A 17,465-nucleotide genomic window follows, 5' to 3' on the forward strand; every position below is an offset into this window, starting at 1 on the left:
TAATTAAGGTCTTCTTAAAATGGCTAGTGGAATTGAACGTATACCCGGCATGTGTGCGGTGTCACAGCCACAAGCAGAATGGTGTGGCTTCGGTGTTTAGATTGGAATACCAAGGGAATGTACGTTAGGTGGAGCTTCTCGGAAAGTTCTCCCAGTTCTCCACTGAAAGTTCACCAAGTTAAACAGAGAGGAGACTGTCTTACATCACTCAGGCCGATGGAGGAAAATCCTTACATCTAGTGTCTGATTTCCGTCGTAACTTTCGAACTTGTAGACCTGACAGAGTTGAGAAACTTCAAAGTCAAAGGCTTGAAGTAAACATACTGAATGATGCATCGCTGTGGAGAAGTGAAATTGACCACAACACTGTGTGAGGATTACAAACATACACTTGGGATAGGGGCTCTTGATTTTGATCTGAAAATCATACGGTACATAGCAATAGATCTGGAAAGAGTCATATATTGCATTTGTTCTGTAAAATTAAAGAGCATAGTTTCAAGCACTAGGAGAATAAGGTTCTGAACACCTTAAATTATGTATGAGTATCACTCGATGATCTCTGTATAGTCACAATAAGCAGATTTTTGCTGCAAAAGTACTGTATTTGCACTATAGTTGCAAGTGTGCAGCAGTCTGTAACGGTGTGATCATTGATGCTTGGTTAACAAAAAACATTTTTTTTGTGTGGCATCTCTTAACAAGCGTTTTTATGTAGTATACATTGATCTTAAAGCAGCTTTTCCTCTTGCCAGTTTTTTTGGTTTTTGTAAATGCAGCAGTTCCCCTTACCTTTATACGGCAATGCAATTATCAAAGCTGCCGATCGAGCCGTTCCCCCGGTTATCAATCAATGAAGATCCTGCTTACTGCGGGCACGCAATATGGCCGCCTATTTCAAAAGAGAAAGTGCTGTGGCTTCCTAAATAGTTGCTGTAGAGACCCAGGGAAGCTTAACACATGAGAAACCATTAACAAGTGCAGAGAGTGAAACACAGAAAAGTATTCTCATGCTACACAACTGATTTATTAAATCACTGCTATGATTTTGAATTAAATGCTGCAGTTCTGGAACTGAATTGCATTACAGTGTTTCTCTTGGAAGTTTTGGGGTCAAAAATGGCTTGGCCTTTAACGACCATGGAAGGGAAGATGATCGGAACCGTTTTATTTCTGTTTCTTTTCAGGTGCCATTTTATTTTCTTAACTGAGACTTTAATCATCACATAATCCTCTAATCATGTAATATAATTTATGTACTAAGGGATGGAGGCATGCGCGAGGAGCCAGGATTTATACCCGGCTTAACGTACCTTTTGCATGGTGAAGATCCTGGAATTTTTTACCAAGCCGATAGCTGTGTGTTGTATAAGAGGGCAAGATAACCCGTCTAGTGCAAGAGATGAGCAGTGTGTCTGTGTGTGTTTGTGTGTGTGTGTGTGTGTGTGTGTGTGTGTGTGTGTATGTGTATGTATTATTATTTATTTTTTAAAACAAAAAGTTGCTATGGATAATTTGTAACAACTCCCCCATTTAATTGAAAATGGAGGTCAGTGGTCTTTACATTATTTCCTCCTCCCAATCCCCTCAGACTCGGCCACTGAATCATAATGGGCATAATGACTACGGTCCCATTGGATAGGGCACAGAAGCCTCATTTATTTAAAGGGTGATCATTTGTACTGGAAACAAATGGTAGAGTAAAAAAAGATGTCTTTGTTGGGTAACTTCATGTTTAAAGAAGCATTTAGCAGCTTTATGATGACAATTAAGATGCAATCTCCATCCAGCCTAATGTTATAGTTTTCTTGACCAGTTGGCTAACATGGTATCCCACACTACATATCAGAAAATATTATTACAAGTACATTTGGGGATGGAAAGGTATCTAATATGGTAGGAGCAGCACTTACTAATAGACTGCCCAGGCAACATTGACTTTTTATTGAAGAAAACCTTCTTGTAAGATGTCACTTTTTGGGGGATAATGTAAGAGAGGATTGGTTTCTTTGTTTTCCAAGTCAGCGTCAATCCCCAGACATTAAAGTTTGTTTTCTTTCTTCTTGCAGAAACATTGATGGATTCAACAACAGCAACAGCAGAACTGGGTTGGACTGTACAACCTTTGTCAGGGGTGAGTACTTGACATGTTTCGAGAGGCAGAATCCCCTCGCTATTGCCCATGATAATTGTCTCTTTCCAGGAGCAATAAAGAATTGTGTTGATCCAATATTGAAAGTAGAGCAGCGATTCTCATAAAGGGTTTGTGACACCCTGCTGTATCACAACCCCACAACAGGTGTGTTTTGAAATATTTTTAGACCAAGACAAAATTTTGAAGGACACACAAAAAAAAGGTAACAAAGTGACATTGAAAACAATGGCGCTTATTCAATAAAGAGCGATGGTGTCGATTTGGCACTAAACGGAGGAAAATCCCATTCACGTATATAAGTCTTTCCGTGCGGTAGTGCCAGATAGGCACTGTTGCAGTTTATTGGATAAGCCCCATTGCCTTAAATTTATAGTGAAACATTTACTGCAAAATCTTAAAACTATAATGTAGTATCATAACCCATGTACCTAAAGCATGGCATACAATGAATGTTAAAAATATACTAAGGGTGTCAACATGTCAAATTTATTAAGAATCACTGGTATGAGTGATGATTGACTTTAAAATGATTTTGCTTTAGTCTGCAGAATCCGAGCACTATAGAAACCATAGAATCAAAATGTACATGCTTCCCCACTAATTCAGTTAATCAAGTCAACATTTCCATTTGTGGCAGCACATTCAAACCAATGCGTTAGAAGCAATATTAAGTGAAGACCGTTATATTTTTCCCTTTTACTCCCAAGAACACACAGATTTAATGTTTTTGGGAGAATCAGATTTGCGTACAGTGTATTTTGCCGTAAGTGGAATTCAAGGTTGAGTTGGACAAGACTGATTGCTTGCATGAAGGTTTGAAGAACCTCGTTCCTGTACACAGGAATTCCAGTTCATTAGGTTGATATAAGTATTTTTCTTTGAGGCCCCCTACACTACGTTTAGATGCCTAATGCTTAGACATGCAAATAGCGTCTACACAATGCAAAGGGGTAGAAGATGAATAAATGGTTAAGAATGAGCGCCAAGCGTTCCCATATTTGGTTACTTTAGTATTTATTGATTTATTTTGGTGATTGTCAGACAGATGAAAGACAAATATCTGATACTGCTTACATTGTACGAGTGTAGGCACGGGCACATTGGTCCTATTCATGCATGTAGCAGTTACCAATTTACTACTAGAGCAGTGTATTTTTGTATTTAACCAACAGATCTTATTTTGTAAAGCACGTGCTCTCCAACGGTACCTTTTTTAGCAGGTACTGTACCTATTTTTGTCTTGTATCTCTTCAAACCAGATGGACCTATTTCTGCCAATATGTGCTCAGAACCGTAAGGCTAGGTCCATGGTGGCCGCGCGCTGGCGTACGTGCGCGTGCTGTCACCTGCGTTTAGCGGGAGCGTTTTGTGGCCAGGCTAGACGAGATGGTCGAGGTGTGTCGGGGGGCGTGGCCGTGACATAACAGACTGGTTCGCCCTCATTGTGACCTGGCTGTCGCAGCGTGGAATAAAATTGATCTGATTTCTCCCGCACCGCGCGCTGTCGCACTCGTCCGCGCAGTCTAGCCGACCATGGACGCGGCCTAAGCTAATTACTGCAGCTTGAAGGTTGATTGATTTAATAAAATAACAGCTGGTTATATTGGTTATCACTACCACAACAGTATTTTATGTATATATTGATATATACCAATAAATTCAGAAATACAAGTGGTTTATTTGCCAAATGATCTTTGAATATAATAAATTGCATATGTTACGATTCTTTCATAGGATCTGCTCAGTAAGATCCTGTATCCCGCATTGACGGAGCGGCCATTGAGCCCTAAAAGGGCCATACATTAATTACACTTGACATTCACTAAGGCAGTAAAACACATGGGTAGAGAGTGACACGGAGGGGGAAAGGGGCTGTACCTCGTCTCTCTCCCTCGGGAGCAGTGATGTTGCAGCCGAGGTTGGAAGCGCCTGCCCCACCACCTCCGGTCAGCTGCTTAATGCTGGGGCACTCATTAATACTGTCCCGCACCTCCTCTTACCCTTGGAACTGGTGTTGAGCACTGGTGGGGACACGTTTAATGAGCACACTGTCATAAAACAGCTAACTGAAGGGAGCAGGGAGAAGCTCTGTACTACGGCAGCAATGTCGCTCTGTACTGGTGAGAGAGCGGGCTGCCAGGGTGCACCAGGGATTTCCCTGGTGGGCTTGTCAGACCCTGCACAGGTTTGCAGGGCCTAGGGAGAGGGAACACAGGTTGGTGGCAACAGTTTCTCCCTTAGATTGTACACTCTCCAGGGCAGGGATTTCCTTTCCTATTGTCTGATTGTTGCACTTATTTTATTTTAATTCCCTGTACTGCATTGCCACTTTTGTAAAGCGCTGAGTACACTATGGGCACTATATTATTAAAGATAGACATACATAGGGGGTCACCTGTTACTCACTAATGGATTTAAACGTATCTACAGTATTTTCATGTGCCCAATTATGTAGTGTCTGAAAACAGCGTCAGCTGTATATAAAAGATAAAGAATAATAGTTGCTAAGTAAGTGATGTCACATGGGATGCATGTTTGCTAGAGAGTGAGTTGCAAACGGACTGCCCTCCTGTCTGATAATCCAGTGGTTTCCAAACTTTTTTTGGGTTATGGAACCCTAAATGAAATTCTGAGGAACCCCAACCTTATCTAATAGCAACTCTGTGATCATATGCATTGCAAATTCTTCCGTATTTGATACAATTTACAAATCACCAGAACATTGCAGGGAACCCTATAGGGCTGCCTGGGGAACCCAAGGGTTCCTTGGAACCCTGGTTGAAAAACACTGTGATAATCCATCCTTCTGATTGTAGGAAATGAGAACAGAGCAGTTCTGCCACAAAAGGTGTGCGGAGTCTGAATTCAGGTGCGTCTTACTCCACATCTCTAAACAGGCATTCAGTCTGGGCTCGACAACAGTGAATTCCAACAATGTGGCAAAGGGGCTGAAGAAGCTGTAGTTCCCTGTTGTATGTCTTTGAATAGCTCTGTGTGGGACGGCCCCCTGGAACTTTTCACAAGCTAGGGGAATGGCTGGGTGTTGAGAGGAGAGCTTCACACTCCACACCGACTACAGTTTTTGTTTCCCTGAAGAGGGAGGGGAAAAATTGTTTTTGGAAAATTACTTTTTTTTTCTTTCTTTTTTTTTTTTATTATTCTTTCACTTCTGAACTTGAAAGGGGGCCTTAAAAAGTGAAAAATGAAGATGTTTCTTTCAATTTCACACGCAGCGGCTGACAAGTTCGCTTTCCCCTCAACCCCCTACTGCGCAACTGGAGCTGGGCCAAGCGCTCCTTTTGACACAATCTCTGAAACTTAGTTGGCATAAGAAAAGAATCTGTCAAGAAAGGAGAGATTAAAATCTTTCAGACAAAACACCCCCTCCCCCTTTCTCCCCCTTTTGGAAAAAAAAAGGGACTTCAGCAGCGGCCTAGTCTGAAATCGGCAGCCAGCCTCCCGAGCATATTTGCTTTTGCTGCTTTGATTGTCAAACCCCAAAGGCTTCTCCGGCTCTGCTAGGCCTCATCCCTTCTGTCTTTGATCAATGAAGAGCGGTTGCTAGAAAATGATTGGCTCTCAATGGCTGAGGTCATGGGAGCAAGCCTCTTTTTCACTCCTTACACAGCTTTTCAGTTGAAAATCCTCCTCTTCCCCCCCCCCCCCTTCATATGCAAACCCACGTAGCCCCCCTCCTGCCCCTCATGTTACTCTCCCTTTATCTTTCTCCCCATATTTTACCTTTATTTCTCCTCCTACCCAATCTGCTAATGAGGCCTATGGGCCTGTTGTAAACTGTCTGAATGTATTATTTTGTTTGTCTTGAGTTCTTGGCATGTTAATTAGAGAGGAAGGAGAAAGAGAGAGCACTCTAATTAAGCTCTGAAGAAGCAGGGAGGCTGTGACAAGGGGGTGACTTTCCTGGCCTGCGAGAAAAAGAAAGTAGAATCTTTTGAGTGGCACATTTTCGAGGATTAGTTCAGCTGTGATGCTTTCGGTGTCGGCATCTCAACAATAAGGGCTTTCCATAAAACATGCCTGGCTTTTATCTCCTCCCCCTTCTTGCAGTCTCCATAATTTCAGGTTCTTCTGCAGGCTTATTCCCACAGAAGGTGAGGAAACCATGACAACAGGGCAGCCGTGTGAGGGAGATTTTCTCAGATGATTCCTAGATCAGTGAAGGAGTCTGGTACACAGAACCACAGGTTACCACGATCCATTCGGGGGAAGCTACCTACGCATGCTTTTATCACCTGAATTACTGGGTTGTGCTACAAGAGACAGTCTACACCAAGAAGAATTAACAGAAACAATTCTGCACTTTTGCCTTTACGCAGCAATCCTTTACAAAATGCATTTAGAATAAACATCATATTATGATGCAGTCTTGCTCCCAGACTGATTTATTTAAAAAAAATTTAAACACTGTTTAAGACAATTTACAGAGAGGAAAAAAATAGATGAATTTCTATCCATCCTCATTCGTAACCCATTTTAGGGCTAGATAGCTGAGGAATAAAAAATGGCACTGAAAAAAAAGTGGGGTTCAAAAGAACAGAGTATTAAAAGGAAAACCATTTTTGTTTGAGTTGAGCAATGTTGATCCAATATGATGGAAGTCTTCTCTAAAAAGGAAAATTCCACGGAGGACATTTTTTTCTGCGTAGAAACACTTGTACCACAAGTGTTCGGAATGATATCACTTAATCCCCTGTGAACTGTTGAGGTTCGTGTCAGGCATGCATAGATAACATGACATCCTGGTGGCGAGAGGCTGCTTTTACTGAATCTAGCCCTACATCTTCGAGAGACTATATTCTTCCCTCAATTGTATAGTAATCATTTGGTTTCCTCCGTAATTTTTGCAAAAATCCATCTAAAATAGGGAATAGCTTTTAAATGCATCTCAATGAATATGGTGTTTTCATTTGAAAATGGAAAGAAAAAAAACATATATGAAATGACCATAACAAAATGTGTGACCATGTCTGCGTATTTATATGCACTCCCTTTCTCATTGGCTCAGTATGATTCTCACCTTTATTACAAAAGGGGAAACAAGTGGCAAATTCCACAATGAAGTTCGATTTGTAAAGGCAAACGCATACGTTTTATATAAATCAATACATAACTCTTTACCAAATAAACAGAAATGTAATCTGAGGCCTCGGCCAGGGTGGCGCTGAGCGAGCGGGCGCACTCACGCTGGCCGCGATGAAACACATTGCGGCAATTTGGGTGGCCAGCGTGAGCAAGCGCCTGCGCCCGCTCAGTGCAAGCAAATATGAATTTGCCGCACGTGAGCGGTTCGCCCAATGAGGGCGAACCAGCTTCGTGACGTCGTGGCCGCACCCCCAGACAAGCGCGCGCCCAGCCGGCCACGAATCGCCCGGCCGAGCAGAGCGCAGCACACGAGCGCCAGCGCGCCCGTTTCCTGCCTTGCCGTAGTCAAAGAATGCCACAAATGCGCGTCACCATCACCTAATCCTTTTATGTTAAAATTAAGTTACCTTAGTGGTGGGGTGGCAAACTCCAGTCCTCCAGGGCCACCAACAGGTCAGGTTTTAAGGCTATCCCTGCTTCAGCGCAGGTGGCTCCATCCGTGGCTCAGTCTTTGACTGATGGAACCACCTGTGCTGAAGCAGGGATAGCCTGAAAACCTGACCTGTTGATAACCCTGGAAGACATGAGTTGGCCACCCCCTGCCTTAATGCCTCAAGTCCATGGTGTTGTGTCCTGGATTTTAACCCCTTCATTGCCAGCGGGGGGGAACACATTAGCACATTGTCCCCCTCTTGTAATTTGATATAGTAAAGTCTAAAAATAGACAGCAACATTCTTCTAAAAAAAGCAAACTCCATACACATTTTAATTGGACGCAGAGTGAGGGTTGAAAGGAAGCGGAGAAAGTTGGGGGGCAAGTGTAGAGCGATACACATGTATTTTCTCAGCACACCCTGGAGTACACAAAGAAGATTGATACAGGATGTTTCCACGCACATAAAAGGCCGGCAAGACTGACAAAAGCGTGATCTGCATTGCCATGTGTTCCAGAGCTAAGGCTGTTAGCCATTTCTGTGTGAGTGCAGTGTGGAGAGGCTCAGCCCTATCAAAGTCGTTGCTGTCAGGGTCTGGCAGCAACACATTGCAGAGCAGTGCATTGCTGGCCCCTCCAACATACATGGATTCCATCACCCGCCTGCCGAAATCACTGACACGCTGCTTAGTCTTCAGCCAATTATCCTGTTGCAATCCCGTTTGGCAGTAAGGAGGTTAATCTTTTGGTTGGCTCAACCTCTTCAGGGCCAAAGGGACCCAATGAGTTATTTGTTCCCCGTGACCCGGAAAGGGTTAACTTGTTAGTCCCAAGAAAAGAACCATTCTTAAAGATAGTCCACTAGTGGTGTTCCCTCTCCACCCCCAAACCACCCCCCAAACCCACCCCCTTGGAATCCAGTAATAACGTCGGAGGCTTCATTACCAAATCAGCCACTGACATCCATATTTTTTTTTGGCCTGACCATAAAAAAATCTAATGGCCGCGGAATTCTGCCGCACGATAAAGAGACCGCTACGGGGCATACAAATTATTAAAAAAATATATATAAAGTAAATGGTACCTTTTCTGTGCTTATGATTTGTCGCTCTTATTTTTAACCCTTCTGCTGCCAAAGATGCTTGTGCGTTTTAGGAACCAACCAAAGCTATCATTTAAATCTTTTGTTCTCAAAAAAATATATATATATTTTTGGGGGGATAGGAGGGAGAGGGAGGGGTTGCATTTAAAAAAACAAAGCTCTGTCTTGTGGTATATGAGGATAAATATTAACTGCAAGGACACGTCCTCCCATGCGGCCTGTTACCCACGCCCCCCCTTTTGGCTTTTCAGTTCACTGTCTGTCGTCTGCTCTCTCTGCCGTTACTCGGTGCTTCTCACAGCCTATCTGGGGACTGGGCGTCAAACAGGGTGACACCGGTGACCTTCTGCAGAGCTGACACAGGCATCTCAATGCTTTCCTTATCCACATTTCCAGACCAGGGACCTCTTCTTTTGATACAGAATCCCCCATTGGATATAATGGGATAGCCTTACCCAGTGTGTCTAACAGCCTTTGTGTGTGGCGTGAAATAAGAATGTGCATCATGCATCCGGTAACAATGTATCTGTACATAGCTCTATACCTAGAAGTAGATTGCAGAACAATTCGGGCACAGCAAGTTTTACCCGCAAAAATTGTGCCACCAACAGGTCAGGTTTTCAAGATATCCCAGCTTCAGCACAGGTGGATCACTCACTGACTGAAGCTATGATATCCTGAAAACCTGACCTGTTGGTGGCCCTGGAGGACTGGAATTGGCCATCCCTGTCCCAAAGAGTCACACACTCAATATGCAATCTGGTTTAGACCGAAAACCTTAACTTCAGTGCTGCTGCTTCTGCCAGAACTGCAAACTTGGGAGCTTCTCGGACCAGTTTAGTCTAGAACTATTAATTTCCCAAAATGCACCTTGACACTCTCTCTCAGGATATTTTGTATATTGGAGATACTCTGAGAATCTGAGGTGTGCCTGATTGACTCTTGGTGTTAACATCTTTCGCCCCCTCCATGCCATGCCGGGTTTCCTGGCCGCCCCATCACTGGAAGAGGCCATTCACGGTCAGCTTGAACAGCCCAAGTACAATTTTCCCTTACAATTTACAGCATAATATAACAATGATGAATATGGCTATATACTCACAAACGTCTCGGGTTTCTACTACTTAGAGAATGCAGCCTAAAGGCATCATTGATTCCCAGTAATAATAACATCTGCCAGCAATCTCTTACACAACACACCCCATATACTTCATAACATCTTACAGTGATTTAGGGGCTATGGGATCCCACCATCCCCCAAATATCATAATGATAATCTTGGCAAAGGTGTATGATGGTTATCGCTGAAATGATATTTTCTCTGAGTAGAGTTGGCTTTGGGCTGCAGGAAAAAAATATATGTATTCCAAGGTCCTGTTTGTATTGAATTCCACACGTCTAGAGGCCATGCTGTTTTGGATACCTAATGTGTTCGTGAGCTGAGTTTGTGCGTGCAGTCATTGCATATACTGTACACGAGAGCTTGCACACACATTTAATCACAACCACTTCTGCAGCTTCCTCGTGCTCACTAAATTACTTTATAACAAATTAACCCAGCAAACCTGAAAAGGTGGCTATTGGATGTCCTGGATATCTATTAATTTTTCAAGTGAGTCATGGTATGATTTCCCCCCCCCCCCCATCTATGGGGTGGGCCCTTGCTTAGGGGATATTTATAGCATTCAATCAAGAGTATTATAATATATTAAAAAGGTTTGTTTTTTTGGTGTGTATTCCACTTTTTGTCATTGGAGTATTACATACTCGTAGAGTTCCCCTACATATGACATTTACTTACAGTACATTGTACTCCCCATCATTATAATGTGTAGCGTGTTATATTCAATGAGGGGAGGCTGGGTTTCCTTCCCACCTTCCAACGTGAACATTAAATATTGCATGAAGGAACGCTTCTACATCTTGTGGCACATACATACCCCAGAGGTGTTCTTCGCATCCCAAGCACCTTTGTAAAAAGGAAGGAAGGGAGAGAGTGGGGGGTGGCGGGGGGAGTCATTTGTGATGAAATTCCTTTCTTCGCTGAAAGGTTGTATACATTTATTCAGCGTATATTACTCTCCAGCAAAGATTGGTTTTGGCTGGACGTAGCGACAGGCCTCTTTCAAAGGCACTGACAGACATGTGGGAACAATTAACGATTGGCCCCTTAGAAAGGAAAAAAAAAATGATGCAGCATTCAGAGTACACATCTTGTAATCACACTCTCTTGTATCCTGCAAGATGCCTGGATCTCATAACCTAAGGAGGTGTTTGTTTGAAAACCAGCCAATCAGGAATCTGGGGCTTGCAGTTATCTTTATTAAACTCATTCAATGCCTCAGGGGCCTGCAATGCATGTGTGTCAGCCCCCCCTGCCTGCCTGGTTACCCCACGGAGGTAAATAATTTCGGAGCACCTCTCAGGAATAGGGCGCCACTGTGCTTTGCTTCATAAACTGTCATGAGCAATTTGATTTATAAATGGTTGCAACATTATATCTCTACTTAAACATTGGCCTCCATAGAGGTCCTTCTCACTCAAGCAGTTTTGGTTATATATATATATATATATATATATATATATATATATATATATATATATATATATATATATATATATATATCATTTGTGCTTTTAGGGCTAACTTTCCCAAGGTGTAATAAACATAACTTCACCCTTCAGTGCTGTAGAAGTAGCACATTATGCCCAGAGTGTTGCTCTGTGAAGGTTACATTTTGCCACACATGGTAAATTGTACACAGCTGAATGCTTTCACTTAAATGTATATTATTAACCCCTTCGCTGTCAGATGGACCATGCAGAGCCATGCATTTCCGACCTCTCTGGCAGCGAATAGGTTAAGTCAGGGGTGGCCAACTATAGTCCTCAAGGGCCACCAACGGGTCAGGTTTTCAGGATATTCCTGCTTCAGCATATGTGGCTCAATCAGTGGCTCAGTCTTCGATTGAGCTACCTGTGCTGAAGCAGGGATATCCTGAAAGCCTGATCTGTTGTGGCCCTTGAGGACTGGAGTTGGCCACTCTTGGGTTAAGTGCAACACTGCTTATTAGAATAAAACTTGTATTATCTTAATTTTCTTTCACTGCTTGACGCACTTAGGCGCACACTTGACAGATCAAGTCAAGTCTGTGAAGAATCCCAGCCTCGGTGCCCTTCCGCCCCTTTCTGAGCTGAAGGGGTTAAGATAAGTAGAGTGGTAGGTTTTTCTCTCTCTCCCAGCTCCACCTTGGCAGTAAGATAGAGGGATTCCACACGCCAAAGATCCCATCTTTCCCGTACATTACCTCATAAATAGACCTGAAGGTATAATATGATACTCGGTGTTGTCCGCCCTGCTCTTTCTTGCATCTTTCGCTCTTTCCCACATTACTCCTTTTGATCCCATCCAAGCTGTTTGCTCCTATTGCTTTCCTCCCTAACGCGTTCCACATGTTGTATTCTGTCTGTATAATGTTACTACGGCTTTCCTCCTGCTCAGCAGCTCGGCCTTCTGAGGAAAGCAAAGTGTTGGCTGGTGTGGCCTTCAGTCGCTTACATCAGGGGTGCGCAAACTGGGCGGCAGAATATTTTTTTTTGGGGGGGGGGGAGGGGGGGCTTGGCGCTTATGGCCCCACGCGCTTTCCCAATGCATTTATATGAAATGCCGGGACCGCGCGAGGCCTCTGTACTCTATCTTACCTTGGCTCTGGAGACACGTTGCTGTGGTGACGCGGTGTCAAATGACGCAGCGGGGTCAGGCAACCCGCGGCATGATTTGATAACGTGTCGCCACAGTAACGTGGCGTTAAATGACGTCATCGGGGTCACTTGACGTCACAATGACCCCGACGATCTAGGATGGTAAAGGGGGGGGGCACGAACACGGGAGTGCTGGCAGGGGGGCGCAGCGACAAAACTTCGCGCAGCCCTGACTTACATGACCAAGAATGCAACTATTGGTACTTTTATGGGGCAAGTGAGCACCCGTTTTCTTATGATGGGATAACAAAGTGGTTATCTAAAGCAGTCCTGACACATACACAACCATTTTTTTGTGTGTCCGTTTTGAGCTGATCACCACTTTGCCAAATGTAGCAGCATTAAAATACTCCGTCTGTCCGAAGACAAAGCCGAGAAGAGAAAGTGAGAGAACAAAGAGAACTATGAGAGATTGGAAGAAGGAAGGTCTTTGAACGCGTGCACAAGGAGTGTTAAGGGGACAAGCTTGCTACGGTTTTGCTGGTTGAAATGTTTACGATGTCGCTGATACAGAGTTTTTTTTGTTTTGTTTTTTACTGGTAGAGCACGGAGTACATTGTCCGGCTAATATTCTGCGACTCCAGCATCCAGTGCATTCCTCAATAATGTAACAAGTGAACACCCGTGGGCTGCAGGGTTAAACGCCCCTGCATTTATATGTCCATTCTCGGTGGGAGCTATAGAATAGTGTCTAGATCAGGGGTGGGCAACTCCAGTTCTCAAGGGCCACCAGCAGGTCAGGTTTTCAGGATATCCCTGCTTCAGCAGAAGCACATAAATGTTTACCCGAAGACGGGTAAACATTTATGTGCTTCTGTTGAATTCCCTTCCTGCGTGCACCTCGGCCTTATCCACTATACCATTTGATAATCGGGTCGAGCCGTAGGACTACCTCTGTCTGTTAACTATCCCTGCTTCAGCACAGGTGGCTCAATCAGTCGAATGAGCCACTTGTGCTGGAGCAGGGATATCCTGAAAACCTGGTCTGGCTGGACATTCAGAGCTCAGCTGACTCGGCCATTTATTAAAGAAGTCACAGAGAAAGTAGCACCAGATTGGGCTCTACCTACTAAGCATCGCTTCAGCATTGTGACAAAGGCATTCTGTGTGACCCTCCCAACTTTCTAGTCCTCTCCTCATTCTGTGGTTACACGAATGGCTGACACACCCTTGTTTTTATGGTCTCTTCCCCATACTAGTTATACACCTGACAATAAAACATGAGACAGTTCCTGACTTCAGATTAAATTTTATTCACAGTGCTTGCCTGTGTCTCTGCACTTTCCCTTACAGAATGACGACACGAATTACTAACCGTGACTTTACAAATACTATGGCACTCTAATCCAGTCCACAGACGCTGGGTATCATTGGAAACGGATTTAGTTGCCCCAGTTGAATTAAATAATCTTCTATGGTCCTCAGTGAGAAAGAGACCCGAAATGCTCAAATCCAGCCAAATTATAGCCCTCTCACTCAAATTATGGAACTCGGTTGCAAATCGACACTTCCTTACAACACGGAACACACTTATGACTCCACTATATGATAACCCAGGATTTGGTCCAGGAATGGGCCGTAATAGGTTTATAGACTGGAAAATAGCAAGTATCACAAGATTAAAAGATGTAGGTTCAGAGGGATTTCCCAGACCCTTTGAATATTTCCACAAAGAAAAGGTTATCCCAAACAATCAGTTCCTCCAATACCTTCAATTGAAAGCCTTTTATAACAAAATCCGACCCCCCGAATTGCTAACTAGATTTGAGTAACTTTGCCTAGCAGATAGTAACACATCTGGACTAATATCTAAACTGTATGGGTACTTTGTTAGCCCTCCTCCGCATATGAATCAAAAACTGAAATATATGCTACAATGGCAGGATGATCTGGGGGACGTACTAGACATGGAAGACTGGAATTATATTTTTCAGAAGGTTGCCACATCCTCAATGTGTATCACAATCAGAGAAAATGCCTATAAAGTTGTGATGAGGTGGTACTTAACCCCCACGAGACTAGCTAAATTCACCCCAGAGTACCCAACTATATGTCCGAAAGGATGTGGAGTACAAGCCACATTTATACATATGTGGTGGGGGTGCCCATTCATAGCAGCTTATTGGCTGGAAATCAAAATGTGGTCACAGATTTTTCGGTTTGGACCTACCAATGGATCCCTGGTTATTTCTTTTAAACAAACCATATTATCTCCTCACGAGACATGAAAATAAATTACTGTGCCACATATCTTCAGCCGCAAGGCGCGAACTAGCGGCAGTATGGAAACAAAGAATTATTCCCTCAATCCCCAAAGTTAAAAATAAAGTCTGGCAGATTTGCTACATAGGAAAACTGGTTAGTCTTAATAACGACACCTACACAGATTTTCAGAAGGTGTGGTTACCTTGGATTCTGAGTGAAAGTCAACCAGAAATTAATACCCCCTTAATTTTGTTGTAAAAAAAAAAAAAAAAAAAAAAAAAGTTGATATTTATATTAACTGTGTGGTAGAATATTTTAAGGCGCCAAACTTGCACATGCAGTAAATAAATAATAATAAATGTGATATATTAAAACTTTCCACTGTTCAATCGTTGTAGCGGCTTCACAATTGCTCTAATTTTTGCTTGGTAAAATAGTCCTCTGTTACGAGAAAACGTATACCAGAAAAAAGAGGGAAGGAGAAAAAATATACAGTGTAATATTGTAATAAACACAATTTTCTGTCCAAGATTCTCTCTCTGTGCAATCACATTTCAATAGAGTTTCAATAGAATCAAAGCTTCAGTGTTTTCCCCACAATGAATGGTGTTCAGCTCCAGTGGATTCTCAAAGAGAAGAGGATATGTGCATAGCGTAATACTGCAGGCTACTTGCAGTATAAAAGTGAATAATCTTAATTTATTGCACTTGTATCAATAACATGTAAAAGGTGCACAGAAAAAAGATCAAGTGCAGGGTGTCCAGTGCAAAAAACGATTGTTTACAGTTTCGTGCGTTTTCCGTTCCTTCCGGTCTGTAGTACGGCCGGCCTGCCTCACATAGTGATATGGATACAGCTGTCACACTCTCACCCAACGCGTTTCGTTGGTACCGCCTGCCTCTATACTCCATTCTTAATTGGCAGCCCATTTAAAACCTATTATCTAATCTATGAGAATAGACTATGAAGAGCTCAAGGAACAATGTTGTATATCTACAGAGATATAGTCCTGGGGTGTTATTCATACTTAGACCATACAATACATTTTATACAATAATAATAGAACTTAACAATGAACTTGACTTATCCTAATGAAATATACAACTCAAGAGAAACATTTCTCAGGGATAGGAAATGTTCATATTCAATGTACATATAGATATGGAATGTTTCTAATGTAAAATCATTTTAAGAATATATTCCTTGCTTTATATAAAATACCAATTAGGAAGATTTTTAATTTGGAATCATAAAAATTAAATAGGTAGGGAAATATATATATATAATGGTACACCCGTGGATTGCAGGGTTAAACACCTCTGCATCTGTATTTCCATAGTGTAGGGCAGTGGTTTCCAACCTTTTTTTGGTGAAGGCACCGCACCCTATGTGAAATTCGGAGGAACCCAAAGCTCTCTAACAGCGTGTCTGAGATCAGATGCATTGTAAATTCTTCTGTATTTGGTACAATTTTAAAATGATCTTAAAATTGCAGGGAACCCTTTAGGGGTGCCTGGTTGAAAAGTGTAGGGTCTAGAACTGGGGGACGCGAGACTGTCTACGAGGGGCGCGGGGTTTACAGAGGCCCCGCACGCTTCTCGAAGGCACTTAAATTAAGTGCCGGGGGAGCAGTGAAGGCCTCTGTAAATCTCACTTACCTTGGCTCCGGCGGCTTCTTACATGTGTCGCCATGGCAACGCGGCGTCAAACGACGCCGCAAGGTCATTTGCCATGGCAACGTGACGTCATGACACCGCCGAAGCAAAGGTAAGGGGGGTGGGGGGCCGGGTGGCGCAGGGAAAAAAGTTTGCGCTCCCCTTGTCTAGAGAAGGAGCAGCTCAGTGAGTAACGACACAGACTGAATAATGTGAACAATGACACTGAGTTTGAAGCAGGGGAACCTGGTTCAATTCCTGGTGTCGGCTCCTTGTGACCATGGGCAAGTCACTTTATCTCCCTGTGCCTCAAGCACCAAAAACATAGATTTTAAGCTCTACGGGGCAGGGACTGTGTCTGCAACAATTCCTATGTGCTGTGCACCGCACACTGTACTGTAATTGTGAAACGCTTTGTGTCCCGTTGTGAGAGAACCTAATCTATTATTAGATGGACCCTCACAGCGCTGTAGACGTGGCCATTTATTTAAGGAGTTACTGAGGAAGTAGACCCAGATTGTGCTTGGAGTAGTGAGCATCTCTTCAACATTGTGACCACATCATGTTATGTGACCCTCCCAACTTTCTAGTCTTCTCCTCATTCTGTGGTTACACCTGTGCCAGACACACCCTCATTTTATTGTTTCTTTCCTATGCGAGGTATACACCTGAGAATAGAACAAGAGACAGTTCCTTTGACTTCAGAGTAGATGTTATTGACACGGCTTGCCTGTCAATGAAAGTCCTTATCTTGCTGCCAGCAGCTCTGGTTGGCAGCGTGTACAATAGCTGGCGTTTTCTGCAATAGGAAGAAATGGTATTGCCGCATATTGATTCGGTTTGTATTATTTAAGACTACTTTTGATTTTCTGTGGTCCTCCTTTTTTTGTCCTCTTTTTAAACACGTACTCCTTTCGCTGCCTGCAGTGCATTGCTGTGCAATTAGCTGCTGGCAGCCAAGGGGTTAAAGAAAGTAGGAGGAATGCAAGATGAATCCGCTCTCTGCGCTGCAAGCGCTTCATTCCCTGTGCAGACACAATGTCCATTAT

General features: G+C 43.2%; 1 protein-coding gene across 4 annotated transcripts in view; it reads left to right on the forward strand.

The window, feature by feature from the left end:
• The window catches only part of LOC142497681 (ephrin type-B receptor 2), a 266,775-nt gene that overhangs the window by 110,894 nt on the left and 138,416 nt on the right, over window positions 1-17,465 (forward strand). For all 4 annotated transcript variants that reach the window (XM_075605791.1, XM_075605790.1, XM_075605794.1 and 1 more), the window contains exon 2: window positions 2,070-2,134. In XM_075605791.1, coding sequence (XP_075461906.1) covers window positions 2,070-2,134 — 65 coding nt within the window. The remainder of the gene's footprint in view (window positions 1-2,069; window positions 2,135-17,465) is intronic.

This window comes from Ascaphus truei, chromosome 6, assembly GCF_040206685.1.
Source record: "Ascaphus truei isolate aAscTru1 chromosome 6, aAscTru1.hap1, whole genome shotgun sequence".
Taxonomy (NCBI): domain Eukaryota; kingdom Metazoa; phylum Chordata; class Amphibia; order Anura; family Ascaphidae; genus Ascaphus; species Ascaphus truei.